Here is a 25,302-nt window from a genome sequence, read left to right as displayed (position 1 = left end):
GCGTAGAGGGGAATAAGAGAGAAAAAAATACAGTCTAGTTTCTATGAGATGCTCGTTTATGAATCGCCAGATGTTGTAAAGTTAAAGAAACAGAGATTTTCCCCTCCTCATGAAGCATCCAATCCATCCATTTCTTCCGAATGGCGGGGTCTTCAGGTCATGACCCCGCCGTCCTCCAGCGGTCTCACCGCCCAAATCCAGCACGTCATGCACCTAAAAGAGAATCTCGGGGTCCACTGGAGTTGCCCCCGTCCCACTATCCCGCCGGGGTGGCCCATGCCTGCCTGCGCGTTGTCCAGCCACTTTACGCCAACCTTCGTTTCTGACGCGTATCAAGCTTCGGAACGCGTTTTCTTGCATTCAACTTTGACCACCAGTCACAGGCTGCGATAACCACAATATCGGGACACTGTGATATCCAGATATTCGACAACGGCATTCTACAGCTTGAATATAGTCAATCTCTGCGCCATCATCACCGTCCTGCCAAAATGGTCGCCCTCGAAGAGGTAGAGGGCAGCCTCCTCCAGAAGCCATCGCAAGTCCTCCTACCAAGCTCTCATAACGACACCTCATCCGGGATCTCGACTAACATGAGACTCCTATAGTGATGCCGCTCACCAAGTCCCTTCCCGAGTCCCCTCCGCATACAAGCCTATGCAATCCTTTGCTCTCGACAAGCAGCGATCCTACCAGCAACAATATGGCGACATGTACTTCTTGCGTCTCACAAAGATTAAGCCTGCCGTCGATCAAGTCGCCGAGGCTGCATGGAGTGGTACATCTATCGGTGGCGAGACAGCGAAGCGAATTGAGAGAGTGCTCGATGTCCGTCAGGGAGAGCTCTGCTGGGTGACGGGCACCGTGTATATGGAGATGCCCCTGAAGCCCAATATTCTCGAGGATGTGTCTAAGGATGTATGAACCCCTTCCAATTGGCCTTATTCTGACCCCCCAAGCTGACTTGTACCTATAGCGCTGGATTTCTGCCCCAATCTTGACGCCCAAATACTTTTCCGACGACGACCAGGTCATGCTGGAGGACGAGTCAGGTCGTATCAGGCTTGTTGGGGACTTGCTCAAGTCACTACACCTCGTGACGGGCTGCATCATCGGTGTTATGGGCACCGAAAACTCTAATGGCGAGCTCGAGATTATTGATGTCAAGTTCCCGGATCTAGCTCCCCAGCCAGAGCGCTGGAGCCTCACCAACGGAGGCGGCAAGAAGGCCAAGGGCGAGGATGAGGAGATGGCCGACGCGCCTGAAGGGAAGAAGGGTAACAACAAAGTCGCCATTGTGTCTGGCTTGTCCTTTTCTGGTACCGATGCTTCCTACGCTCTCGAGCTCGACCTTCTTCTGGAGTACTTGCTCGGCGAGGCACTCAGTCCTTCCAGTCAGGCCGACGTCTCGCATATCAGCCGCCTCATCATCGCCGGAAACTCCATCTCAACAACAGACCAAAAACCTCAGGCCGCAGATGAAGCCCAATCGGAGAAGAAAGCCCACAAGAAGTACGGCTACGACTCCAGCGCCTACAACCCGCTCCCCTCTCAGCTCTTCGACGCCTTCCTTGCTGAACTCCTCCCTTCTATCCCTGTGACGATGCTCCCTGGTGGCCAAGACCCTGCCAATGCCAGTTACCCACAACAGCCTGTGCACCCAGCCATGTTCCCCAACTCGCGAGCATACGCCCGTGATCCATCTTCTGCGGCAACGAAGCCAGGCTGGTTTGATACGGTGACGAACCCTTGGGAGGCCGAAGTCGAGGGATGGCGTTTCCTAGGCACTGGCGGCCAGAACGTCGATGATGTCTTTAAATACGTCGGCAGTGATGATCGCTTGGGCATGATGGAGGCCATGTGTCGATGGCGGTGCTGTGCTCCAACTGCGCCTGACACGCTGTGTAAGTGCTCAACCTGTGATCATCTGTTCTGCTCAACTAACAATTTACAGGGAGTTATCCTTTCCAGGAAGACGACCCCTTTGTCATGAAGACGTGCCCACACCTATACTTTGCTGGATGCCAGCCCCAATTCTCAACCAAGGTGGCTCACGGCCCTGACGGTCAATCTGTAAGACTCATCACTGTGCCATCATTCTCGACGACAAAGGAGATTGTGTTAGTGGACACGGAGACGCTTGAGGTGGAGAGAGTCAAAATATCAGCCAAGTAAACAGACATGGGCAGAATAGGAGTTGGGAGGTTTAGAAAATAGGTTGCAAAATACCCCGAATGCATAGACCAGTTGGCCAAGCTACCTAAGCTCTCTTCATCTTCATAAGCAACTTTGTCCCAGAATATCGCACCCTTGCCCAGCCCAGTTCCCGTTTTCAACGCCTGGTTCCTTAGGATGCACCACCGTGTTACACAATGCGCCCTTTGATGTGCCAATTGTCCTCAGTTCGGCTCAAACTCAGAGTCTTCATCACCTTCATCTTCAGAGTTCCCGTCCGTCTCGTCTTCCACTACCCAATCGAACGCCTCTTCGTCGTCAGGCCCGAGGCCGTCATCCGCTGCACCGTTCGCGTTCTGGCCGTTCGTCTGGGCGACAGGCTCTTGGACGTGCTTTCTGCAGGCCTGCAAAACCTTGTACTCGAGCTCGGCCAGCTGCCGATTGCACCATCTGATACCCGCCATGCGAAAATCTTGCATGCGGCGGTCACCTCTGAACAGGTCGAGCGGCTCTCGACCGCCGCTTTGGCGACTGAGCTGCTGCAGCTTTCGGTGCTTGGCGAATCGAAGGTACTGAAGGGGCAACGAGATCTCGCTCCTGACTGGGCCCTCTCCCTCGTTGAGAAACTTATTCCAGACCTTGATAACGATCTTCTCACAAGCGATGCCTTTAAGAGCCTCGACAAGGGTCGAGCCTTGCTGGAAGAAGTTGACAAAGGTGAAGGTGCCATTCTCATAGCGAGGGCTGATGGCAATCTGCAGGGTGTGGACATTCATCTTGCTGGGGAATTTGGCGAATGTCTTGATGGCCTCGATCATGAACTCCTGAGTTTGGGCTGAGTGACGATTGTGATCGGCCTGGATAGTCAAGTACCGGAAGTCTTCCCCAAACTTGTCGACGTTGATGGTGCATTCCTCATGCTTTCTGGGTTTCGAAGCTCTTCCGGGGTGGTAGTCGTCTACTGCAGCCAGCTGCTGAGCCCCTACCATCTGGTGAGATGGCCCAGGGGCATCACGAAGGCGGTACAGGAAAGTGTTCTCTCTGTAGAGGACGCCTGTCGCCTCTAGGTTGATTCTTCGGTTCACCCGTAGGATGCAAGTGTCGAGTCCTGGTCTCTCGCGCTCGTAAACATGCTTCCATCCGTCGTAGACTGGGACAGGCTTGTGTGAGACGAGAATGTGGCGGTAAATACCCTCTCTGACCTCCGTGGGCATACCCATCAAGCTTGCCTTCTTGAACTTGGGCTTGAGCTTGAGGATGGGCTTGGGCCTGGCCGGCGGCACACCCCCGGTGTACGCAGAGAAGATGAATGGAGGAGGCGCAACATCGTCTTCGTCAAGTGACTCTTCATTCTCAGATGCGGGTGTTGGAGCTGGAGTGGGCCACTCTGGGATGCTGGCCATCAAGATGGCATCGTGAATGTACTGGTCGCGAGGGATCCCGAATTCCTTTTTGAAGTCTTCCGGAAGGGGAGCCTCAACCTCAACAGCAGCTTCTTGATCGGAATCGGAATCGGAATCTTGGGAGGGAGTGGACTGGCGCCGCCTCTTGGCTGGGCGGTTGTTGGGGACTGCCTTTCTCTTGCGGCTTGTGGCGGACGAAGAGCCATTCGTAGATGGCGTAGAGGTGCGGCTCGTCCGCTGTGAACCTGCCCGGCTCCGTATGGGCAGGTTCTCAGAGCGAACCGCTGTAGGCATGATTGGTTGTGAAGACCTGAGAGAGTTAGAAAGGGGTAGGTGAGAGTGGAGGTTGTGTTGGTATGAGACGTACCAGACGTGGGAGGTTGAAAGAGTTGAATAGGACGTGGAGTGGTGTAAGTGAGGAGAGTGGGTTGAAGGAATTGTGGAGCTGAAGAGGAGAAAGATGATGAGTGAAGATATAAGCAGGGGATTGAGGGACTCTTGTTGAGGGCAGGAGAGTCTTATGGTGAAATGGAGATGAGGGTAGCCTAAGTGTGAGTACAGTGAAGGGAAAGAGGGGGGAAAAGATTTAAAGGCAGAAAACTGAAAGAAATTGAAATTGGTCTGAAGACGAAATATTGTTGAGTGGTCAATTGGCTCGAAGTTGTTGAGAGATGAATGGGATGACAATGATGAACGAGTGCAGTTTGGGGGAGCCAATCGAGAAAAGAACTCGCGTATGTGCAAGTATTGAATGAATGAAAGAGAAAAAGATTCGAAGCCCGTCGAGTTCGAGCTTTGGTAGGTTGAGTGAAGGGATCATGATTCACTCCCTCTTGACGTTGGACTGGATGTCTTTGCCTGCCTGCCAAGGGCCTGAAACTGGAGCACATATGGACAACATTGGGTAATCCTGAAATCAGGCAACGGATAAATACCGTCTAAGCTGTATTGTTCAAGACCACGGTGTTTCGTCTTTCCACCCAACGCTTTCTGTCAACCCCCTGAGACTGAAGCTGGCATCACACACATCGGTTGTGGATAAATGATATGCAGAATGCTAACTTTTTGCAGTTATAAGCCTACAGCATTTCAGTTGAAGTTAAGACCTTTGTCTGGATGTCCTTGAATGTCATCCAGGGCCCCAGTGACTCGATAACCGTCAGCTACTCAACTATCTTAGTTGTCACAGCCACGAACACAAAGTCATATGCAGGTGCCACAAGACTCCAGCCTGCCTAGTTTTATCACCTTCACCTCATACAGTTAATGTTAACTTCTAAATCGAAAAGCAGCCCATGTATACCACTAGGAGCAGACGACGTTCAAAGTTTGCCGCTATCCAACGTCCACGAGACTACCCAATCAGGCAACGATCAAACACCACAAAAGACTTTCAAGAACAAGACGATACATCTCGTTTACACCGCAAGGTCCAACTCGACGGTTCTCAGGGGGTCAGTTCTCACAAAAGTCAATCTTGTCTCGGTATACGACCCTGCGTCAGGCACGTGAGCCCCTACTCGGCGGGCGCATCGCATCCCCTGATCTGGCCGTGATGCGCACCTGCATTCCTATTACCCTATAATTAATCTCTGATTACCCTATAAATGGTATCTTGTTGCCGGTTTGTTTGTGGTGGTTGCGACTATACGTTGTTGAGGTTGCGACGTGACCACTTCGGGAGCTCGGCTCAAGCGGGGAAGTCGGGGTCACGATGGCTTCAGGGTGCTTTTGAGAGGAAGCACGAAGCTATTACCCTATCAGAACGTCATGTGAGAGATCTGAATCAATGTCTCCGCTTCGACCTAAAGTCAACGTATCCAGAGTCTCGTCCGGTGACACAAAGAACACCCTCGAAGAATGAGGTCTCAGAAAGAGGACCCCTAGAACAGGACATTAAAAGAGGGCCTGGAAATGCCCCAGAATACTCCCGAACATGCGACGTCTGCGCCTTTCCAATGTCAAGCGCATGTCAATCCTTCCAGGGCGCGCCAATCAAAAGGCGAGTAAACCATTGGCGAGCGCTAAAACGGGCAGAGTTACGCGGGTATTGAGGCCCGTTCTATCCGTAAAAGTCGGATACTTTGTCAATAAAGAATTTTCTTATCACTTGGGTACATATAGTACTTGTCTGTACAAAGCCACTACTTGCCCCTGCTGATCAAACTAGAGCCGCTTGAATAGACTTTTTTATCCTTTGTTCTGTTGCTATAGCGGCTTCTTTCGGGTTTCAAATTCGGACGTGTCCGGCCGAGAGCGAAGATCAACACCGATATACACCATCCATCCACGATACAGATATATATCAACTTGCTCCCTTCACTGCATTCGTCTTACACTTTCACCACATTCTTAATTATCAACAACTACTTAAGTCACTCACAATGGGCTCTCTCGACGTCGACGCCAAACTCCCTTGGATCAAGACACCATGCATCCCAAGCCCCCAACTATCAAAAGTAGCAGGCTGGTAAGTCCCCTTTACCTCTAATCATCAGATCTACAACTCACTCTCTATCTAGCAACGTCTACCTCAAACTTGAAAACCTGCAGCCGTCAGGCTCCTTCAAGTCCCGCGGCATCGGCAACCTCATGACCAGGGCCGCCGCCTCGGCTCCGGGCCCGGTGCACTTTTACTGCTCGTCGGGCGGCAACGCCGGCCTCGCGTGCGCCACATCGGCCCTCTCGCTCGGCCAGCCTGCCACCATTGTTATCCCCTCCATCACCTCTCAGCTCATGAAGGATAAGCTGCTAGAGCTCGGCGTCGAGGTCAAGCAGGTTGGCAAGAACTGGGCTGCCGCTGATAAGTACCTCCGTGAGGAGCTACTGGCCAATGATCCCTCGGGCGTTTATGTGCCCCCGTTTGATCATCCTCATGTATGGGATGGAGCTTCAACCATTGTTGATGAACTACGGGAGCAGCTCGACGTGCCCATCGATGGCATCGTGTGCAGCGTCGGAGGCGGTGGTCTAGTCAACGGCCTCATGCAGGGCGTCGAGGGTCATCAATGGTCAACCACAAAGCCAACCGTGCTCGCGGTCGAGACAGTGGGCGCCGACAGCCTCAACGCCAGCGTCAAGGCAGGCGAGCACGTAACGTTGCCCGAGATGGCCTCGATAGCAACATCCCTGGGTGCCACGCGCGTGTCGGAGCAGACTTGGAAGTGGAGCCAACACCCGAGCGGCACGATGAAGAGCCTGGTGGTTTCCGATGCTGATGCCGCCATCAGCTGCGTGCGGTTTGCAGACGATGGAAGGCATCTCGTCGAGGTGGCATGCGGAGCGACTCTAGCGATTGCTTACCGTGGGGACTCGCGGACATTCCTTGGCAAGGGCTTGTCTGACGAGGAATGGAGCAGAAAGAATGTCGTCTTGGTGGTCTGCGGCGGTTCCAATGTCACTCTAGGCATGCTGCAGACATACAAGGAAAAGTATCAAGCAGAGTCCTCCATCAAGGTGTAAAGCCTTCAGTTGACTCACGAGACAATAGATTGGGTGGACGCTCAGTTAGATGCGACCTGGCGTTATAGCTCGGGCATATTCAAGAGGAAAAGGAAATAGGACAAGGCAGATCAGGGTCGTTTAAACTTGTGATTTAGGTCTAGCGTTGAAATTAAAACCCGCCTCTCGTACAACATATGCTTGAGCAATATGCTTAATATAGAGCCACGGCGGTAATCTTAGACACCTCTGCACCGCATGGGGAAACGTGTGAAGAGCGCAGCCTCAGCCAATATTGACCGGCGAAGCCTCCAACTCGTCGCAGGCTGCTGCAGGGCTGACGGCCACCTGCCAGGGCCCTCCTCAGCCGTTCAATAGTGGCGTCTGGTGGCGTTCCAGCAAAAGAGTCGTCGCCCGGACAAAGGCTCTAGGACTCGTGAACTGGTGACGCCGTAAGCAATTGGCGTTATCGGGGGAGCGCCATCGAGGCGTTTTGAAGTTTTGTCGAGGCGGAATTGAAGCGGCTGGAAATTGGTGGCTCAAAGAGCGGAGGACGAGTTTTTTGGACGAGTATAAGAAGTTGGGGGATGGACGAGAGATGAGAGAATGCATCAGAAACTGCAAGCCTCACTCTCAATTATACAGAGTCAAAGAAACCTTTGAAATCTCTTCAAAATGTCCAAGACTCTTGCCGCTTCATTGGTCCTCCTGGCTGGCTCTGCCATGGCCATGACCCCCAACCCACAGACACAGAGTCTCAAACCTCGCAGTGACTACTGCGGAACCGACCGTAGGTACTCCTTCTTGAAAATTCATGTAGAAAAAATCCTAACACGTCCCGCAGAGTACAACATCGACTGGTACTGCGTCAACTCCGACACCTCCTGCTGTGTCGGCAGCGTCCAAGGCGTCTGCATGCCCACAGGTTACTCATGCTGCGACACTGGCTTCTACTGCGAACCCGACGAACAGTGCTACCTCGTCGGAAATGTGCAGTACTGTATCAAGGACGGAAACAAGGCCGAGGCGACGCGCACCGCCGAGTCGCACTCTGTTGGTGAGACCGAGGCCAGCAAGAGCAAGAACAAGGGTAGCAGCGACGACGACGACGATGATGATGATGAGGACAACTCTGCTGTGGCTTCCACGAGCAACAGGGTCTTGCTTCTCTTGCCTCTCTTGGGCGCAGTGGCTGCTTGGATGTGAGGGATTCAGTTTTAATGAGGCGTTTGGAGTTGAGGGTTTCATGAGAATAATGAGGAGTCGTGAGCCGGGAAATAGTCATTAATTGATTACTATAATCTGTATACACATGTTAGCAATCTTCTCTCTGAGGTCAAATGCCAGCAGCATACCTTCTTCTGTGCCATACACTGTCTACCGTCTTCCTTTGCTTGTGCTCCCTCTCCCCTTGGCTGCCTCCTTATCCGCCTTGGCCTGATCAATAAAGTCCTTCATGATTTGGTGCAGATCCGGGTTCTTCCTAGCGAGCAGGAGGACATCATCTGTCGTCACAGTTGTGCGACCTGCGTGATTGCTAAACGTCTCCAAGTCGGTGGCCACATTTTCTAACGCCCGGCCTCATCAGCACCTAGTCGATATGAAGCACAAAGAGGATACACACCTATCTGGGCCCAGACGAGCTCTGTGAGGGCGCCGATAAACTGCGGCGTAGCGTTGCGGTTGCGGATGAGTGACTGCTCGTCGACAATCTGACCGACGGCGTACCACAGCGCGGCCTTGAGGCGCTAGAGAGTTGATAAGCTAATGTCTCAAATGTCAACGGGTCTGTGATAATACCTCGCGATCCTCATCGCCTGTTGTGTCAGCCATTTCATGCGTTGGTGAAGTTTAATGTGAAATGGTGAAGCAGTACTGAAAAGGTCAGGGCGTGCCTAGACGCGTCGCGGGGTACAGAGGGTGCCTGTGAAAGTGCCTACCTACGAATAAAGAGGCGGGGTGTTCACTTGGTTGCACAACAGCGAAATAAAGCCACATTCATGATACAAGGAGACAATATTTGTGTATGATTGGAACTCTTTCAATTCTTTGAGAAGAGACCAGAAACAAAAGGTACTATGGCATTGATACTATCTTGTGTTGCGCTGGCAATACCATCCAACAGGGCCTTGCGCAACATCGATAACCAAGCATAAACCCAGACTACCTACCTATGCAGACGTTTAACCATACTGGATGATACTGACCATTCGTCTAGTAAATACAAAAGCATAGTTGAACTATGCTCAAACACTATTTCCGTTTGAAATTGGAAAGGGCCCTTGGCTGTGTCACAATATATCATCCATTCAAAGGGACTTTGCCAAGTATCAGCGTTGTTCCGTCATGCCATTCACACAGCACTTCAACCACCACCGTTCAAGCTCAATTCAGTGCCATAATTCTCGCAAGTCTATAATCCCCTGTAAATCATTCCCTTTTATGTCAATTAGAAAATTCTGCTTCTGAAAGTTCCCGAACTCGTTCGTCATCACATTGATGATCAGCGCTGGAGCTCTTGCATCATCAACTCCATCAAGGACCCAAAGACCCTGATGGTGATCGACACGTGATGGCGCCTGCGAGTTGAAGCTTGCGTTCAACATTTTCCCAACGCATATGCGAAGGTGTAAACTCTACAAGAAAAGGTCCGACTTGGCGATAAGAGATCGCAGCGGATCAGAAAACAAGAACAAAAAAAGGTTGGTGAGATGCTTTTGCATGGCTTCCAGAATCTCGCAATTCGTCCAAGCCACAGTTGAGCCAATCACCCCACTCACGAAGATGGCTGTGTTTCACCTCCATCCAATAGGCTACTCCTAAAATCCAACCCCACACTTCCTGACGCCATGGCTTAATGCACCAGCCACACAAACCTCGTCATCCTTTGACCAAAGCTCCCTCTCGCCACTCACAGCCATCCTGGGATCCATCAAGCAACAGGAACAGCCATCCACACACTCGAATCAGATGCTTTCGGATTTTCGGCCCAGAACGGCGCCTACGTAATGCTACTGTACTTTTACCTTTGAACCGTCCCTGTAAATAAACCTGCGTTCGTCCGCTTACTGGTGTTTAAACCATTGTCGTTTGATCTCTCCCAACCTTGACCCAAATTCACCAACTTGCACATCACCTCTTCACACAAGTCGCGACAACCTCACCAACCATGGGCGCAAGATCAGGCGTCACTCTAAAGTTCCTCCAGTGGTTCATCCGCGGAGTCCAGTTTGGCTGTGCTGCCCTCATCCTCGCCATCTACTCGTACTTTCTCGCCGCCCTCCACAACCACAAGCTCCCCATCAGCGACACGGTCCGCGCCGTCGAGGGCATCTCAGGCATTGCTGTGCTCTACACCCTCGCTGGTCTGCTCCTCCTCTGCTGTCTCGCAGGACGGACCCTCTCTTCTTTCATTGCCATTATTCTCGATGTCGCATTTATCGGCGCATTCATCTACGTTGCCGTCGCCAACAAGAATGGAGCCAGCAGCTGCGATGGCTATCTAGACACTCCATTCGGCAAAGGTAAAGCTAGCCAGACAGCCAAGGGAAGCGATGGCTTCACGGCCCTCCCTAGCTATCGCGTCGCTTGCAGACTTCAATCTGCTTGCTTGGCCGTCTCCATCATTGCGATGTATGTACCCCATCTCACACCGTCCAATTTCATTATCTGACATCAGCACAGCTTCTTCTTCGTCTTCTCCATCCTTATGGAGGTAGCCCTCGCCCGCCACCACAACAAGGAGAAGCGCTTCGGCCCCAGCCCCGCCAACAACTACACCTCCGGCTACGGCAAGCGACCCGGCTTCTTCGCCCGTCTGTTCCGTCGCAAGACGGCCGCCGTCAACGACGACAACGAGCTTCCCGAGCACACCCACCCCGACCAGCTCAACGACAACGGCCGCCAGAGCCATGGAACCGAGCGAACCGCCGTCAACAGCTACCCCGACAGCACGTACAACAAGTACGACAGCAACGGGTACAGCTACCCCGACGCCAACCACGGCCGCCAGGACGGGTACGGGCAGATCCACTATCCGGAGCCCGAGTACGGTGTCACGCAGCCGCCTCACAACAACCACAACAACCCGAATTACCGATATGACGACGGTGTCTACGATCGTGCTTAAGAAATTGGGAATGTGCGGATGAGAACAAAGGATCAACAGAGAATGAGATACCCGGAATGTTGCTCCCGGCTAAAGCAACCGGTCGCTTACGAACATTTCATATTCAACACAGATAGATGACAGGACCTAATGAGCTAATAATGCATAATTTTTTATTGTTCTTTACACCTCTATTGCCCCATTTACTTCAATTCGCCCCATGAATGTCCTAAATTAAGGATTCGAGTAGTCGTAGAGATGACGAAACACATAAGAATCTGGTAACATGGCAACCGGCCGAACAAGGTTCCACGACGGTATTGCGTTGCCTGATCATGACCTCTGACAAAACCTTGTTATAAAGTTATAACCAAGGTGCTTACCGTTGTGGTTACTCCAAACCTAGAATTGCCTAGAGTTGGTGATACATCTTGGCATGCTACTGTAGGTGTGTGTTATCTGACCTCCAACTACGTAGAAGATGGTCGTGAGAGGTGAGTAACCCAAATTGGTATTCATGACAGAAACATGTCTATCTTGTAATGGTTAATCGAACCTGCCCGAGAGTTTACACCCCCTGAGCTGCGTTGTAATAGTAAACCACCGAGCTGACAAGTTGTATGAGCCATCAACCCATCGTTAGTCAAAGACACTTTCTTTGTTTGAATTCGCTGTATTCCTAGTCATACTCGCTGTTCGTGAGCAAAACATCTGACTCGCAACCAACAGCTACATCACTTCATTCAACAACAACCGTGTTCACCATCCCTCAACATGCTCCAGCTCACTCATTCCATCATCAGCCCCGGGATCCGGCCAGCTCAAATCCAGCTTTTCAAGCTCCCTCGAGAAAAAGTCCTGCTCCTCCCTCATCGCAGCCCTGATATCCGGCGCAATCTTATCCGCGTACCGCCGGATATTAAGCCAGTGCGTCAGACTCCTGAGGGCCTGCTCCAGCGGCAGGGCCGCGTCCACCTCGGCGTCGACGTCGCTACCGGCGAGCCACTCGTCCCGGAGCTCCGGTCGGCAGTGCAGGTAGACCGCTGTGATGACCCTCATGTTGCTCTGTCGCCACTTACGGCCGCAGTATGGGACCTGGTTCTTGAAGAGCTTGAGCGTGTAGAGGCGCAGATCCGGCTGTGGCACCTTGAGCGACTTGCGGAGAATCGTCGACGACTTATACTGCACGAGAAGCAAGTTTCGGTGTGCTTTGTTCTTGCAGATCTTCTGCATCACTCTCAGGTAGTTGATGAGAGAGAAAAAGTTGCGGCGGGAAAAGTCCGTAATAGGTTCCATAGGGAGGGCGTTGATGGGGTATCCCAACTCGTCAACCTCGGGTCTTGTAGAAGACAGGTCATCACCCTTCATATCTCCGTCCTCTTCCTGGGTTTGTTGCGAGGGTGGTGACCGCCGTCTCTTGATCGGCGGGGGCGCTGCTTCGTCTTCACTCTCTTCTAGATCGTCGTCATCTTGTTCCATCTCTGCAGCTGCCTTGTCTCTCGACTTTGATAGTAAGTTGCAAAAGTGAAAGAAGCTTCTTCAATAGTCAGCAAGCCAACCTAGTACTCAACAACAACAACTCTGCTCACCTGTTTTCAGCTCGGTCCATCTTGCTGTCGACGACTTGCTGTACGTCCTGATGAGCGAACAGCTTAAGAACGAGAGGGACGTAATTAGAGTCGAGAAGTAGTTGTGTCATGTACTCAAACTTGAGCACATCTGATACGATATTAGCAGTGAACACACACATCACCCAAGATAAACATACGAGAAACCCGTAGCCACTTTAGTAGGAGGATGAGAATTCCAGTCATGGCTTTGGAGGTAATCTCTCGTGTCCTTGCAGCGTCGACTTCTTCCAGGGACAGTTCTGGAGTTGGGACCCTAGGCGCATTCTGTCCTGGCAATTCTTGTTGTTGCTGCTGCTGCTGTTGTTGTCTGTTGCCTGCAGGACCTCCGTTCATGCCAGGATTGTTGCCCCTACCCATTCCCGGCGGTCCTTGTTGTGGTTGTTGCGCGACGACCGCAGTCACGTTAAGAAGAATCGGCCGCAGAAGCACAATCACCAAAGATTGGAGATGAGGCAAAGCATCGCGCTAAAAATTGTCAGCATGCCCAAAGTCGTCCATCTTCCCAAAGCACTCACATAAAACCTCTCCACAGCAAGAAGTCGTTGCTTATCCTTTTCAGTCAAGGCTTCCGGCCGAGGGCCGTAGTCTATCTCAGGTTCAGCAGCTGCTGGACGCTTGGCCTTCTCTTCCGCTTTTGTTTCCGCCCTGACTTCTTTCAATATTTCCTGTTCCTCCAACGAGAGCTCGTTTAGGTCGAGATCCTCAATGTCGTCGTTGTCATCGTCGTCGCTACTATCGTATCCACGCTCAAACTTGAGGAATCGCTCGCGCTCCTCCCATAGCTGACGGGTTGCCCGGGTCATCCTCACCCGCGTAGAGAACAGCTCTCCGGCCTCGAGGATGGACGCGGGAATATCGCTGCCCTCCCATTTCCGGCCAACCAGAGCGTTTTGAAGACCGGCAGGACCCTTTCCGCCAGCACTGTTACTGGTGGCATCCAAAGGCGGGTACATGAAAGGGAAGTTCTGGTTCGTTTGGTAATTCTGCTTCTTGCCGCCTTTCCCACCAACGCCTGGTGAGGGAGGTGGTGAGGGTGCTGGAGTTGCGATATGGACCGGTTGATCCAGGATCGAGGTTCCTCCGCTCTGAACTTGTGGTGGTGCAGGTATAATGCCATTAGCACCATTATTCCTAGATACTTGGTTGGACAGTGGGGGCAATAAGGAGGTGTTATCTGCTTCCAATGGGATGGCTGGTTGAGGAGGCACATAGGCCGGGTATTTAGAGGTGATCTCTTGACGGAAGACGTGATAGTCTAGGGGTGAAGCAGTGATGGTGTCTTTACCAGCTGCCTTGTCGCCCATCTCGTTGGTAGCCTCCTTGATGGCCTTGAGCTCCTTGGACCCGCCGAACACAAGGAGGATAGACTTCCAAAAGAGGAGAAATATCTACGGCATGTAAGTAAGGAGTTTGGTTTTACACCAAGGATACATACATGAGTTTGGGGCATAGTGTTATGCTCGTCCCAACGAAGTTTCGATGTTGCTGTAAACATGTAATCGGCCAACGAGGGCTTGAGTTCCACTAATAGCTGTTAGCTGCGATATCACATATGTGAAGAATAAACTCACATAGCTTTCCATGGGTGGAGGACATGTCCTCTGGATCGCTCAGAGTCTCTTGTATGGCAATATACATGATAGTCATGAGGTTCATCAACTCATCCTGGGCTTCTTGAACATTGTTATGTTGCCCCAGGGGTTCTCCAGACCTAAATTGCCAATCAGCTTGCAGCGGAATAACCAAGAAACTGGTATAGTTACCAATGCACTTCAAAACTATTCCTGAGGGCTTCCCATATAACAGGCAAACCCTCCAAAGACGTCAAACACTCAACCCCGGCCTTGATGGCCTGGAGCTGGGATTTACTCGCGACGGACCGACTATCACCAGGTGTCGCATTCGACATGGCAGTATCGTTCCAACGTCCCAGGACAAGGTACACCAGCTTCCCGATGGAAGCGTTCCGCAACGCGGCATCGTTGGACTGCACGCCCGCGATGGCGGCCTGGATGAAGCGCGCACGTGTGTCGTTGTCGGCGTCGTCCCACTCGTCCTGGGCGCGGAACTCGTGTTGCCAATGCCACTTAAACGCTCGTTGGGCTGCACTCAGTCGTACCCACTGTGGTAGTTGATAATTGAACCACTCGTCGATCTCCTCGGCGTGCGGGCCCAGGTCGGTGTACTCAAAGTCGTAGGCGACGGGCTCAGAACGGTTGAACTCGGCGACGATATGGCGTAGTTGCTGTAGAGAGAGCGAGTCGGTCGGATTCGGGGGGCCATTAGCCGGAGGAGGAGCCATGGGTGCCGCGGGGGGAGCTCCTTGCAAGGCGTTGCGCTGGAGGGGAGGTCTCGCCGGCGGCGGCGCGGGGACGGGTGGAAGCTCGTGTTGCTCGGTCTCTCCGGCCATGTCTGTAACCTCTCCCGTATTGGCGACGTCCTCGGTTGGCGTGAGGGCCTGGGCCCCGTCTTGAGCGGCCCTCGAGGGCCAGAGGTTGCTCATGGTGTATGTTCGGACGTTGGATCTCGAGGCTGGTTCGAAACGATGCCCCACCAAGATTGTTCTCTATTCGGCTCTGGCTCTCAAGCCATCGTCACGGTACAGGGTTCGTTCTGGTCGTCGGCGAGTCTAGGGCTATTACGAGATGGATACTGTTTCCAAAGGCGAAGATGCTCGGTGTGGTAGTGGATGTGGACGTGGCAGGCTGGGGGATCCAATGCAAGCAGCTCACTTCAGCCTTGGGGATTTGGAGTTGCGCCGGCAGAGTTAATTGGTGGCCTGGGCGCCTAGAAATACAGGGCCCACCTCCCACCACAGACTGCGTCACAGTTCATCTGGACCATGGTTGGCTTGTGCGACCAAGCCTCATTTGTAGCTTGGAGTCTCAAATGTTTTTTAAACGACGGCCAAGGAATTGATCAAGGCTAGGCTTGGGTATAGTAGAATGCGATGGAATTACTCAGAACCCACAGAGTCGTCATCAGAACCTCCTCCCTCTCCGTTGCCCGCTTGCTTCTGTTCCCTGGCCTTGGCTCTCTTTCTCAGCTTCTTTAGTCGGTTCAGCCTCTTCTTCTTATCCTTGATATGTTCCTCCTTCTCCGTCAGTCTCTGTACCTCGGCCGCCTTCTTTTCTTCTTTGGCTTTCGACCTCTTCCTTAGTGATATCCGTTGCTTCTTGCCTGGCCTTCTTTTGCTCTTGCTCACCTCGTCATCTGTCTTCTCACCAGGCTTGGCCTTTCTCATCATCCTGATGGTTGTAACTTTCCAAGGAAGTTCAAGCCCCCAGGCCCTATCATGCGATCTTTCGAGCACCTGGTCCCCGCTCATGGCTGCGTATGCGTATTGTTGCTTCAGTTGTGTGGGCACATTCGTCACCATGTAGTAGGATAGTGGTCGACCACGGACGAATTCGCCTTCGCCTGTAGGTTCAACATCTTCCTCCAGGACAACCTTTTGCGCGGCAGGGGCGCTACTGAAGAGACGGAATGCAAATTCCTCCTCGGCATCCTCCCCTGTCCCATCAGGAGAACCAGAACCCCCTGCTTCTTCGTCACCTGACCCTTTGGGTCCTGCGAGATGAGAATCCCCCGTAATCAGATCGGCGGCCGGCTGGGCGAAGCTGTCGTCCAACCCCAGCGACTTTGCGATCTGCGCATTCAGCCTCGCCCGCAGCTCAGCGTCCTGAATACCATCACCACTCTCACTTCCATCGTCTGATCCATTCAGATCCTCTCTTCGAACCCTAAGAGAAAATTAGAAACTGAATTTCTGGTCTCCCATAAAGGAGGGAGAATGGAACCGTTACATACCTCTTTGCTTCTGGAAGGTCAAACATGGTTGTCGTCTCACAATCCCCCTTTCCCCTCAAACTATTGATGGAAAAGATGGAACGGGCTGAATATGCTAGCGGGCTTACCAATATACGCTACCGTCCACGTCGTATTCAACAGATCAGAGCTGAAAAAAAGAAGAAATGGTCCGTCGCCGGCGGTCCGCGGGATCTTGAGCACGCGCGGCGTTGATGACGATCGGGACAAATCAGACTGGGCGCGAATGAGGCAAAAAGAACTGGGTCTCTCTCGTTCTCGTTCTGCACAGACGAAGAAATGAAGGGGGACAAGGGGTGACAAGAAAAGATATGGCCACGACAACGCGAAAAGCAGCTGAAATCTCCAGTTTATCCGCTTTTCAGTGCGACGACGTCAAGACGAGACAATGGGCGATGCAACCCAAGAATTTCCTTTTTCTTATCTTATCGCGCCCGGCGCCGGAGTTGCCTGCCACAAGTCAGCACGGCCCGTAGCGGACAAAAAGAACCAGTCAGTCTAGGACCTTGATATTGGGCATCTTTTTTTGGACTCTTCCTCTTACACCACCTACAAGTGTGACAAGCCAAAAACAACATGAGATGAAGCTCAATTCTTACTCCAGCACATCATTCTTTCTCTAATATTTAGCCTCACACAGCGTATCATCGAAGCTATACTACATCTACGGCAAGCTCCGTATTGCTTCGATTCCGGTCTATTCTTTCCACCACTAGCACAACCCGCTAACAGGACCTCATTCTCCTTCTCGGCCAATCAGCCCTCCCCTCCGTCCTCTCCCACAACGACCATCACGACACCATCCCACAGCGGGCCACCCCCTGGTTAGAGCCTCGACTTGGGACCGGGCTGCCGGGTGCCGCTATTCACGAATCTGGTAAATACCTCGCGACTACACGCTCGTGCGTGCTCCCACTGCCGCTCCAAGCAGGCTTCGGGCGGCTTGGATGGCCCAAGCCCCCGGGACCGGCGGGGGAACCGACTGTCCATGACCTTCGGTGGCGCCCGCTCGTGATGGTGGTGACCGCCATGATGCGACGACAGCTGCGACCTCGCCAGGCATAAAGCAGCTGGCGTCCCCGAGACTATCTGGGATGGATGGACCCTTTACCACCCCTTTGGTACTATAGACTCCACCTGCTTCCGGGGGAGCCACGCAACATCAGACTCGATCCAGACTTGGCTTGGCCCTCGGCCCATCTTCACGATATGCTCCCATGGCTTTGTTGGTCGCAATCGGTCGTCTCATCGTAATTTCCAGCCCGTGTCTCATTTCCTGGCGGGTACCTCAACCGCCTCAGGCGAGTACTTCAACTCTCCAGTCCCCAGACTCGAGTCTGCCTCGGGATACACCTTCACACAAGCGACGGATGTTTTCCATTTGATATGGTCGTGGACAACAAGAGACCAGTCTCAACGGCCAGTTGGAGTCCAACTCGACTACTTACCAACCACTATCAACGCCCAAGCAACTCACTAACTCCCCACGCACCAAAGAGCACCAGTCACATATCTTGATATAAATCATTCATTAAAGATTGTCAACTTCTGCGAATTACTTCATCAATACATAGGGGAACTTGTTCTCAGCAGCCATCGTCTGGTCCACGCGCCGCTTGACAAAACACAACAAAACGTCCATCTCAGAAAACATCTAATCAGAACCGACGATAATTCGCAAGCTCATCATACCAGGCAAGGAAGAACAAAACGCCTCTTCTTTTCGCCTTGTCCATACGTCCATCGTCCATCCTTTGGTCTCAGCCATGCAACAGTGTCTCGAATAATCGCATTCCCGAATCTTTGCTGGACAGCAAAAGACGCCGAGTTGTCGAATCTTGATCGTTCCGTTCCAAGTCATGGACCTCTAGTCGTCGACCATCTTGATGCATCGAAAACTCTTCACCCACCCGATCCGTCAGTGCCACCTCCGATTATCCCGTCGTTTGAATGAGGAGTCGTCCGTCATGCCAACCAACTGTTTTACCGCCAGCTCGTCATCCTCCCATCAACCATCCATCCATCCGTCTACTTCCAGGTGTCCCGGAATTCTCAAAATCAGTGCAAGCCGCCCAATTCAGTTCAGTTTCCCAACACCGGCCGTCATAAAATAAAGAAAACTCCAAAAAGGTATTGTACAAGCTCACTGACATATGAACCAAGCGCTCGACAAAGCCAGTGGTGTTCATGTCTCATCGTCATGCCAACATCTTTTGTTGGCAGCTTTTGTATATCGTCAAATGCGAGCTTCGCCACTCGAGAGGACGAGCGCCTCAGGTCTAACTGGGGTTCCAGGAATACTGGTTCATGGCATCAAATGAGCCTCGCTGTCCACCGTTATAGACCGATGGAGGTTGCGATTGGCTCGACTCGGTCTTGACTGGCGAAGTGCCGGCCGTGTTGTTTTTATACTGGTCTTGAGGGAACGGGTACGGACGCGCTTCATTGCTGGCGTACGCGATGCTGTTGCTGTGCTCCCCCGCTGCTGTCGTCCAAGTGTTCGAGGGTGGATAGTAGTCCCTCGCTGGGACCGACGGCGGCGCAGACGACTCAGCATTGTAGCCCGGTTGCGCCACATCGCTGGGGCTTGTGTGGACAGGTGCGTATGACCCATATCGGTACTCAGGGGAAGCCTCGTTGTTCGCTATCGAGCCTGTGCTGCGTATCGATGGGTGGCTCATGTGACGGGGACTCTTAAGTGGTCGCGGATTGTCGACATAGCGAGGAATGTTCATTGCGTGCTCGTGACCGCCGAGCGGCGCCGTGTGAATCGACAGTTGCGGAGGAGCTGTCGTTGATTGCATGTAGGTGTATTGAGACCGAACCGGTGGGTGCTCCGAGTCCGTGGCCACCATGGAGAGCGGGACGGAGGGCTCCATCGATGTTTGGATAGGCAACCCTTGTGGTTCGGCAGTAAAGTTGCTGGTCCCTGTAAGGGGTCCCATTGTCGCTGCTGGATAACTCTCAGGACCAGAGGACGGAACCTGTCCCATTGGCACCTGAGTCGGCGACGTCCAGGTTGGGTACGAACTACTGTTTGTCAGTACAGCTCTGATCCAGGTCTCCCCCTAGCGACTCGGGGCCGACTGTGTTGCGTCCGGCGTCCAGTTCCCCATAATCTGACTAGAGGGATCGTAGATGGGTCGACTCACTTGGATCGTATGGGCCCTAGCTGGGTGCCGGGCATTTTAGGCGCGCTAAAGGTAAACGCGGTTCGCGGTAGCTGTGTGTCGATGCCTCTGGCCTTTTCTTGGTGCTTCACAGTTAACGGTCCTGCAACAACGCCCAGCCCAGTTTCCACAAGGGCTTGTCCACGAGATCCTGCGCTTGATCCCAGAAGAGGGATCTCCTTGCGGGCCTGAAAGTTGCGAGGGCTTCGGCCTCGCACCACGATGGGCGCCGTCGTGGATTCCGTCAATACAGCCTTGGTGCCGTTGGCCAAGGTTCCAACCACCTTCAAGTGCAATACAAAATGCTGCTGAAGTTCCTTTCGTCGACCGTTGTTTGCTGTCGCACTTGATTCTCTGTCAGCATCTCGACGTCGCTCGTGTACGATAAAACTTACATTCTAAACTGCAGTCGACGCCAGCCGATGGGGTACACGGCAAACTCTCCTTCCGCTTCTGTTCCATCTTCCTGGAAGGGAATTAGAGGGAGGGATTGGGGTTCTTGGTCAGGACTCTGGTTGGTCTCGGGCGAGTTTGGTGGAGGTGTCTTCCAAGGGATAACAATCAACCGGACGGGGTTACCATCGACAGACTCGATGGCCGAGATAGTGACCTCGGTGCTGTTTACTGCCACAGTTTCTCCCGCCTCGGTGATGACAGAAAGCTGACCACGCGGAGTTACAAGGGAGCCGCTGATCTGGAAAAGGTTTCTCCGGTAGCAGGTTAGTTCCGGCTGTCGAAGCGAGCCGTCGGCTGTGCTGGTGGGCATCTCGGAAAGGAAGAACATGCCGTGGAGCTGAGCGGACAATTCGAGCTGCTGCACACGGCCTTGCTGGTCGACGATGGTGTTCTTGTCCTGTGTCCTCTTAAAGGCCAAGAGCTTGTGCTCGTGGCTGGCGCTCATCTTGGAGTTGTCGTCGCGGAGATCCTGGACGATCTCCTGATACGCGGGTGGCTCCGTCTCGGAAAAGGACCTCTTCAGATTGGGGTAGCCGTGGTGAGAGACGATTTCCGGATGCGCTGACCTCTCGTACGCCTCCTGGTCGTCCGGAGGATATCGACTGTAGGAGTACGGAGGCTGGTCCATCTCTGTGTGGTTGCTGCTGGTTCGTCCAGAGAGCGGCGAGGAAGTTGACGGCATGGAATCGGGGACCCGACCCGGGATGTGCACTGAGCCACCATAACTTGACCACATGCCCGAATGCCCCGGGTGGCCTCTCAGATCTGCCATAGTGGCCGGATATGCTGCTGCGGTTGTCATGGGAGCATAACCTGATCAACTCGCCGCCTCCTCAACCAGACCAGAATGTCTGGGCTAAACCCGTCGCTAGTAAGGCGGCCCAGAGAGCATAAAAGTTGAGACAGGCCTGGGCGAACAGGCAATATGGTTGTCGGCAGAGAAGAAAGGGCACGCAGATTGTTCTTGGCACAGAGCAGAGTGCGATGGCGATGGGAGCGTGCGTGCGTGCGGTGTTGGAGGCGATGAAAGGGACGGGATCCAAAACACAGGGGAGTGAAGTCAAGGTTGCAGGTGCAAGTGTACTTGTATATGGGAGTGGATGGCGACCAGAGGAACGGCAGATGGTGGAGGGGAGTGTTTGGTAAAATGCCCGGCACTGTCTCCGGGGTGGAGACCGAGTTGGACGGGGGGAAGTTTCGAGGTCCAGGCACAGGGACTTGGGTCAGCACTCTCGACCACGGCCTCGCATCAAGCAAGTCCGGAGAGAGTTCTCAGTAGAGGAACTCAGAAGGGCCGGGCATGAGCGTCTGTGGGTTGGGGAGGCCACTCCAGCGCACGCGGCCGTTCTTGGAAGGAGGATGGATGGGGAGTGGAGGGGCGGATCTGAGAGAAACAATCACAGCCTGTTACGGTGGTCGAGGCAGATACCCTGCAAATACTCGGCAATGCTGGGGACGAGGTCTCTTAAGAGACGGTGATATCCCACGGGATGTGATGGTATGGCGACGGCGGCGATGAGGGTGATAGAGCAAGCAGGCAACGCGCGTGGGCAACGCAGTTAGTTAGTTGTTCAAGGATGAGCTTCGTCGGGCGCCCATCATGGGAGACGGCAGGTCTGATAAGGTGGATGCGTTGATGGAGCGTAATGGAGCTTAGACGAAGCTATGCCCCGGAGGTAGTCTAGCAGCAAGAGGGTCCAAGGGAACCGCAAAGTGCCGGGTACAGGCAGGTTAGCAGACCTAGAGGCAGACATGGAGACAGGCCTGCTCTGTTGCGAGGAGGCAAGGACCGACGAGCCCGGTGGCTCGCTCGCTCTGGGGGCCAGGGCCTTTGACGCGAGGTGAGAGAGAGACGACATCCCAGACACGCCCCAGTCCACCACAGTCCCTTCCCTTGCCATACTATCCCCTCGTCAGCGTCTACCGAGGGGTTCGAGAACACCCCTGCCCGTTGAGTCGAGCATCGAGACTCTTTGCAAGAGGCGGCCATGTACTGTTGACAAGCGGCAACGCTAAAGTCTGGATGAGAACATGCCATGTGTAACCCAGGGCCCGTGTACTGGCTACCCCGTCCATGGCGGTTGGGATTAGATGGAGAGAGGCCGACGAGCAATGGGTCGAGTGGAGACACGGGGGCCATCTCTCGAGGGCCGGAAGCCCCTCCTCCCTGAGGCAAGGCGCCCCATTCATGACCAATCCCGGACCCTGATGCCTGACCGGGGATGTTGATTTTGAAAGAAGAATCCTCCGAGCTCGAGTAAAGGCTGCTGGCCCGCAAATTTCTAGAAGACCGTTGGACAGAGTCGCCAATGGGGCAGCGCGAAAGAGCAGGGAGGCGAGGAAACAGAGCAAAATTCGGACTCGAAGAGTTTTGCTGTCGACAAGGGGTCTCGTCTTCTCTCGGCCATTGTTTCCCCCTATGTCCGCATCGCGATCTGCTGTCTTTTCTCAGAGCGAATGAATGCCTGAAGGCATTAACACGGGGCTATATCAGACAACGGGCCCTGCACCCATGGTCCATGGTCCAGTCTGGGTAGCGTGCTATGCTAGACGATGCGCAAGCAACGTTGGATCGAGACCCGGTCACAAACCGGAGCAGGTATTTGCCTTGCAACGATCCGTTTTGGGATCGACTCGGGAGATGAGAAACTGGAGCACCTTCTCGGTCTGGCGAAGAGATGGCTTAGCTTATGCTTACCCGAAGCATTTTGGATGCGGCATTGGTGGGCGCCGGCTGACGGAGAAGAGGTGGAGACGACGGCGCGGCCCCATCATCAGCATAGCGCTGCAGTATGGCATCAGCCATCCGCTGCAGTGGCAGCAGGGACGGGCGCGCTACGTGGGTAGGTGCGTGCTGTACTGTGGCATTGTGGTAGCTCAGCAGCATCTCCAGTACTGTATCGGAGGCACTGCAGCCATGACAGCAGCAGCAGCAGCCTAGAAAACCAGCACGAACCATAGGCCATCCCAGGGCCATCCTGGGCCTTCTGTAGGGCCGTCCCATGCCATGGATGCCATCCAATCTGTTTGGAAGCTTGTCCGTAGCATCATCTGCGCGAGGTGACCTCCCAGCCTGGGCATGCTCGTGCCGCATTGTGGAATTGAATTTGGCCGATGGTGCGGAGAAGCTGGTTCCGGGTCGCAGCCTCGTGTTTGATGGAGATTCAGGACCACGGCACTGGCATATGGCGTATAGACCACAGGATCCGTTTGCTCATGGGCGAATGGACAAACAGAAGACGAGACTGCGGTTGGGCCGGGAGCTCGCTGCTGGGCCATGTGGCTTTGGCTCGGACCAGCACCACAATTTCTGGGATTTCCAATCCTTGCCTGTGAACGATGATGCTAATCATGACGATGAGCGCGGCTTACGACGAGCCCTTGGCGGGTGGATAGACGAAACAGGCGCCTTTCGTCACGACTCAGTAATTGCTGTCATAGTGCTCAAGCTCGCTGCGGCTCATGATGAATACACGCGAGGGGGAATAGCCCTTGGAACGAACGGGCGCCCTTTTGGAGATGGCTTCACCTCGCGCCGTTGCATCGATGTCTCGCGTTGTCGTTGGTTGGTTCGTGGGTGGAGAAGAATGCCAGGGCCGGCCAGGGCCAGCCCCCCCAAAGGAAAAAGTGAGACAAGGGCACGAGGGGAAGGAGCTTTGGAAGGAGGTTCAAGTGGAGTCGCGACCTTTGTTGGAGGAGGCAAGGAGACGTGCGAGGGGAAACCGCGGCCAGGTCAGAGCCAGTCGCGAGCATGCAAGTATGCACTAAGACCGAATGAGCAAGAAGTGAACCAGGGAAAGGCAGGAGCGGCCGGGGCCGTGCCCCCTTCCCAACGGCCGCCCCCCTCAACGGTCGTCCCCCCACAGTGTCTCAGTACGGTGTGCCTAGCGCTTCCGGCACCGTCCAAAACAGCCCACTTCCCAACTTCGTTCTCGCGCCGCTCGGCCAAGGTCCAGGCTCTCTGCCTCAACAGGGCCTTGTCTTGTTCTGCGTCCGCCTCCTCCAGGTTTCGCATGCATGCAGGCATGATGAGGAAACCTAATCGGTCGCGGGTATGGCATCCGCATCGCGTGTTTTTGTCGTCAGCGTGCCTCCAGGGGGCGGCTGCGATAGTCCCAAGCTCCATTTCAGCGACTTTAGGACACCAGGGCAGATCCAAGTCGCCAGGGCCTCAAGCGCGCCAGCCTACCTTCGGCGAAGCGAAGTCTCAAAGTCCATCACCCACCAAGGTTTGGCCGATGGCGCGAAAGGGCGAAACGCTCGCCTTGCTCGAGCAGGCCTCCTTTCATCCCGACAAGGACTCTCTGTCAAGACCAAACAAAAGACACCAAACCTGAAATGACCAATTCAGACAAGTCCAAACATTTTTTACCCAGGATACAAGACCACCAACCATGCCACTGCGCCAGAAGGGAAAATGAGGCCCTGCTATCTACCGGGGCACGACTCGAACAGCGGCTCGTCGACGAGAGAGAGCAGGCAAGGGTGGGCATTCCTCCATCTCGACAAGACAAGCACACACTTTGCGCACGTCCACACACCCGCATCGCCTTCATATCCAGGTCCGAGTAGCACAGACTGAAGAAAGCCCACGGACACTACATATGCTAACTACGAACAAGCGACGAGGACGCAGATTCTCGCGCGCAGGTCATCACCCTCACATGTCGGCGGCGGTTCTCGATTGCGGGGATGTGTGGCCGGCTCTAGTCCTCATTCGCCGGTCAAGGTGTACGGCAAATGAATTCGCACCTCTTCACCCGCGATCATGGTTGCGGGTGTCCTTGGTTGAGACTTGCACATCGCCCGCAAACACGGCTGCCAAGCCCGCGCCCTGGAACCATAACCCAAAAACACAAGCCCCCCAAACCCAGACAAGGGATTGACTTTCACCGGTGGGCAGTCCCTCCTGACACACGCGCCCAGACGCCACTCCGACGTAGTTCCTCGTCCCTATCTCGTCCCGCCGTCTATCCCTCGATGTAACCATCCCAGGTGGCCACGGCGATTTTTCTGAGATCTGGCAGTCCAGTGCGTCCGCCTGGCTTCGCAGCAGCAGCATTGAAATGGGATGCAGATGGCTTGCGTGC

At 53.8% G+C, this 25,302-nt stretch overlaps 9 protein-coding genes across 9 annotated transcripts; 4 read left to right on the top strand and 5 right to left on the bottom strand.

The window, feature by feature from the left end:
- Positions 1 to 491: 491 nt before the first annotated feature.
- On the top strand, positions 492 to 2,175 carry LRP88_06018 (DNA-directed DNA polymerase delta subunit POL31; the record flags this gene model as incomplete). Its single annotated transcript, XM_083242560.1, has 4 exons — positions 492 to 538; positions 609 to 918; positions 977 to 1,904; positions 1,955 to 2,175. 4 exons carry the CDS (start codon positions 492 to 494, stop codon positions 2,173 to 2,175), a joined length of 1,506 nt encoding a protein of 501 aa, XP_083101496.1.
- A 224-nt stretch (positions 2,176 to 2,399) lies between these two features.
- On the bottom strand, positions 2,400 to 3,872 carry LRP88_06017 (uncharacterized protein; the record flags this gene model as incomplete). The annotated part of the gene is made up of 1 exon (XM_083242559.1): positions 2,400 to 3,872. One exon carries the CDS (start codon positions 3,870 to 3,872, stop codon positions 2,400 to 2,402), a length of 1,473 nt encoding a protein of 490 aa, XP_083101495.1.
- Positions 3,873 to 5,962: 2,090 nt separating this feature from the next.
- LRP88_06016 (L-serine/L-threonine ammonia-lyase CHA1) lies at positions 5,963 to 7,040 on the top strand (the record flags this gene model as incomplete). Its single annotated transcript, XM_083242558.1, has 2 exons — positions 5,963 to 6,048; positions 6,101 to 7,040. The coding sequence occupies 2 exons, from the start codon at positions 5,963 to 5,965 to the stop codon at positions 7,038 to 7,040; spliced, it is 1,026 nt and encodes a 341-aa protein (XP_083101494.1).
- A 654-nt stretch (positions 7,041 to 7,694) lies between these two features.
- On the top strand, positions 7,695 to 8,225 carry LRP88_06015 (uncharacterized protein; the record flags this gene model as incomplete). Its single annotated transcript, XM_083242557.1, has 2 exons — positions 7,695 to 7,809; positions 7,864 to 8,225. The coding sequence occupies 2 exons, from the start codon at positions 7,695 to 7,697 to the stop codon at positions 8,223 to 8,225; spliced, it is 477 nt and encodes a 158-aa protein (XP_083101493.1).
- Positions 8,226 to 8,396: 171 nt separating this feature from the next.
- Positions 8,397 to 8,852, bottom strand: LRP88_06014 (kinetochore component CENP-S-domain-containing protein; the record flags this gene model as incomplete). Its single annotated transcript, XM_083242556.1, has 4 exons — positions 8,397 to 8,524; positions 8,583 to 8,587; positions 8,640 to 8,767; positions 8,820 to 8,852. 4 exons carry the CDS (start codon positions 8,850 to 8,852, stop codon positions 8,397 to 8,399), a joined length of 294 nt encoding a protein of 97 aa, XP_083101492.1.
- Positions 8,853 to 10,188: 1,336 nt separating this feature from the next.
- On the top strand, positions 10,189 to 11,148 carry LRP88_06013 (uncharacterized protein; the record flags this gene model as incomplete). The annotated part of the gene is made up of 2 exons (XM_083242555.1): positions 10,189 to 10,652; positions 10,704 to 11,148. 2 exons carry the CDS (start codon positions 10,189 to 10,191, stop codon positions 11,146 to 11,148), a joined length of 909 nt encoding a protein of 302 aa, XP_083101491.1.
- Positions 11,149 to 11,886: 738 nt separating this feature from the next.
- LRP88_06012 (FAR11/STRIP family protein) lies at positions 11,887 to 15,261 on the bottom strand (the record flags this gene model as incomplete). Its single annotated transcript, XM_083242554.1, has 7 exons — positions 11,887 to 12,664; positions 12,717 to 12,846; positions 12,896 to 13,223; positions 13,274 to 14,146; positions 14,194 to 14,282; positions 14,330 to 14,469; positions 14,522 to 15,261. The coding sequence occupies 7 exons, from the start codon at positions 15,259 to 15,261 to the stop codon at positions 11,887 to 11,889; spliced, it is 3,078 nt and encodes a 1,025-aa protein (XP_083101490.1).
- Positions 15,262 to 15,714: 453 nt separating this feature from the next.
- LRP88_06011 (DUF2011 domain-containing protein) lies at positions 15,715 to 16,594 on the bottom strand (the record flags this gene model as incomplete). The annotated part of the gene is made up of 2 exons (XM_083242553.1): positions 15,715 to 16,501; positions 16,569 to 16,594. 2 exons carry the CDS (start codon positions 16,592 to 16,594, stop codon positions 15,715 to 15,717), a joined length of 813 nt encoding a protein of 270 aa, XP_083101489.1.
- A 2,271-nt stretch (positions 16,595 to 18,865) lies between these two features.
- On the bottom strand, positions 18,866 to 20,984 carry LRP88_06010 (NDT80/PhoG-like DNA-binding family protein; the record flags this gene model as incomplete). The annotated part of the gene is made up of 3 exons (XM_083242552.1): positions 18,866 to 19,616; positions 19,739 to 20,101; positions 20,152 to 20,984. 3 exons carry the CDS (start codon positions 20,982 to 20,984, stop codon positions 18,866 to 18,868), a joined length of 1,947 nt encoding a protein of 648 aa, XP_083101488.1.
- Between the last annotated feature and the right edge of the window lie 4,318 nt (positions 20,985 to 25,302).

Source organism: Fusarium phalaenopsidis, assembly GCF_050370095.1.
Source record: "Fusarium phalaenopsidis strain FUZ10S chromosome Unknown contig_32296, whole genome shotgun sequence".
NCBI lineage: Eukaryota > Fungi > Ascomycota > Sordariomycetes > Hypocreales > Nectriaceae > Fusarium > Fusarium phalaenopsidis.
The sequence above is the reverse complement of the archived record's forward strand: the minus strand, read 5'-3'. Positions and strand labels throughout refer to the sequence as shown.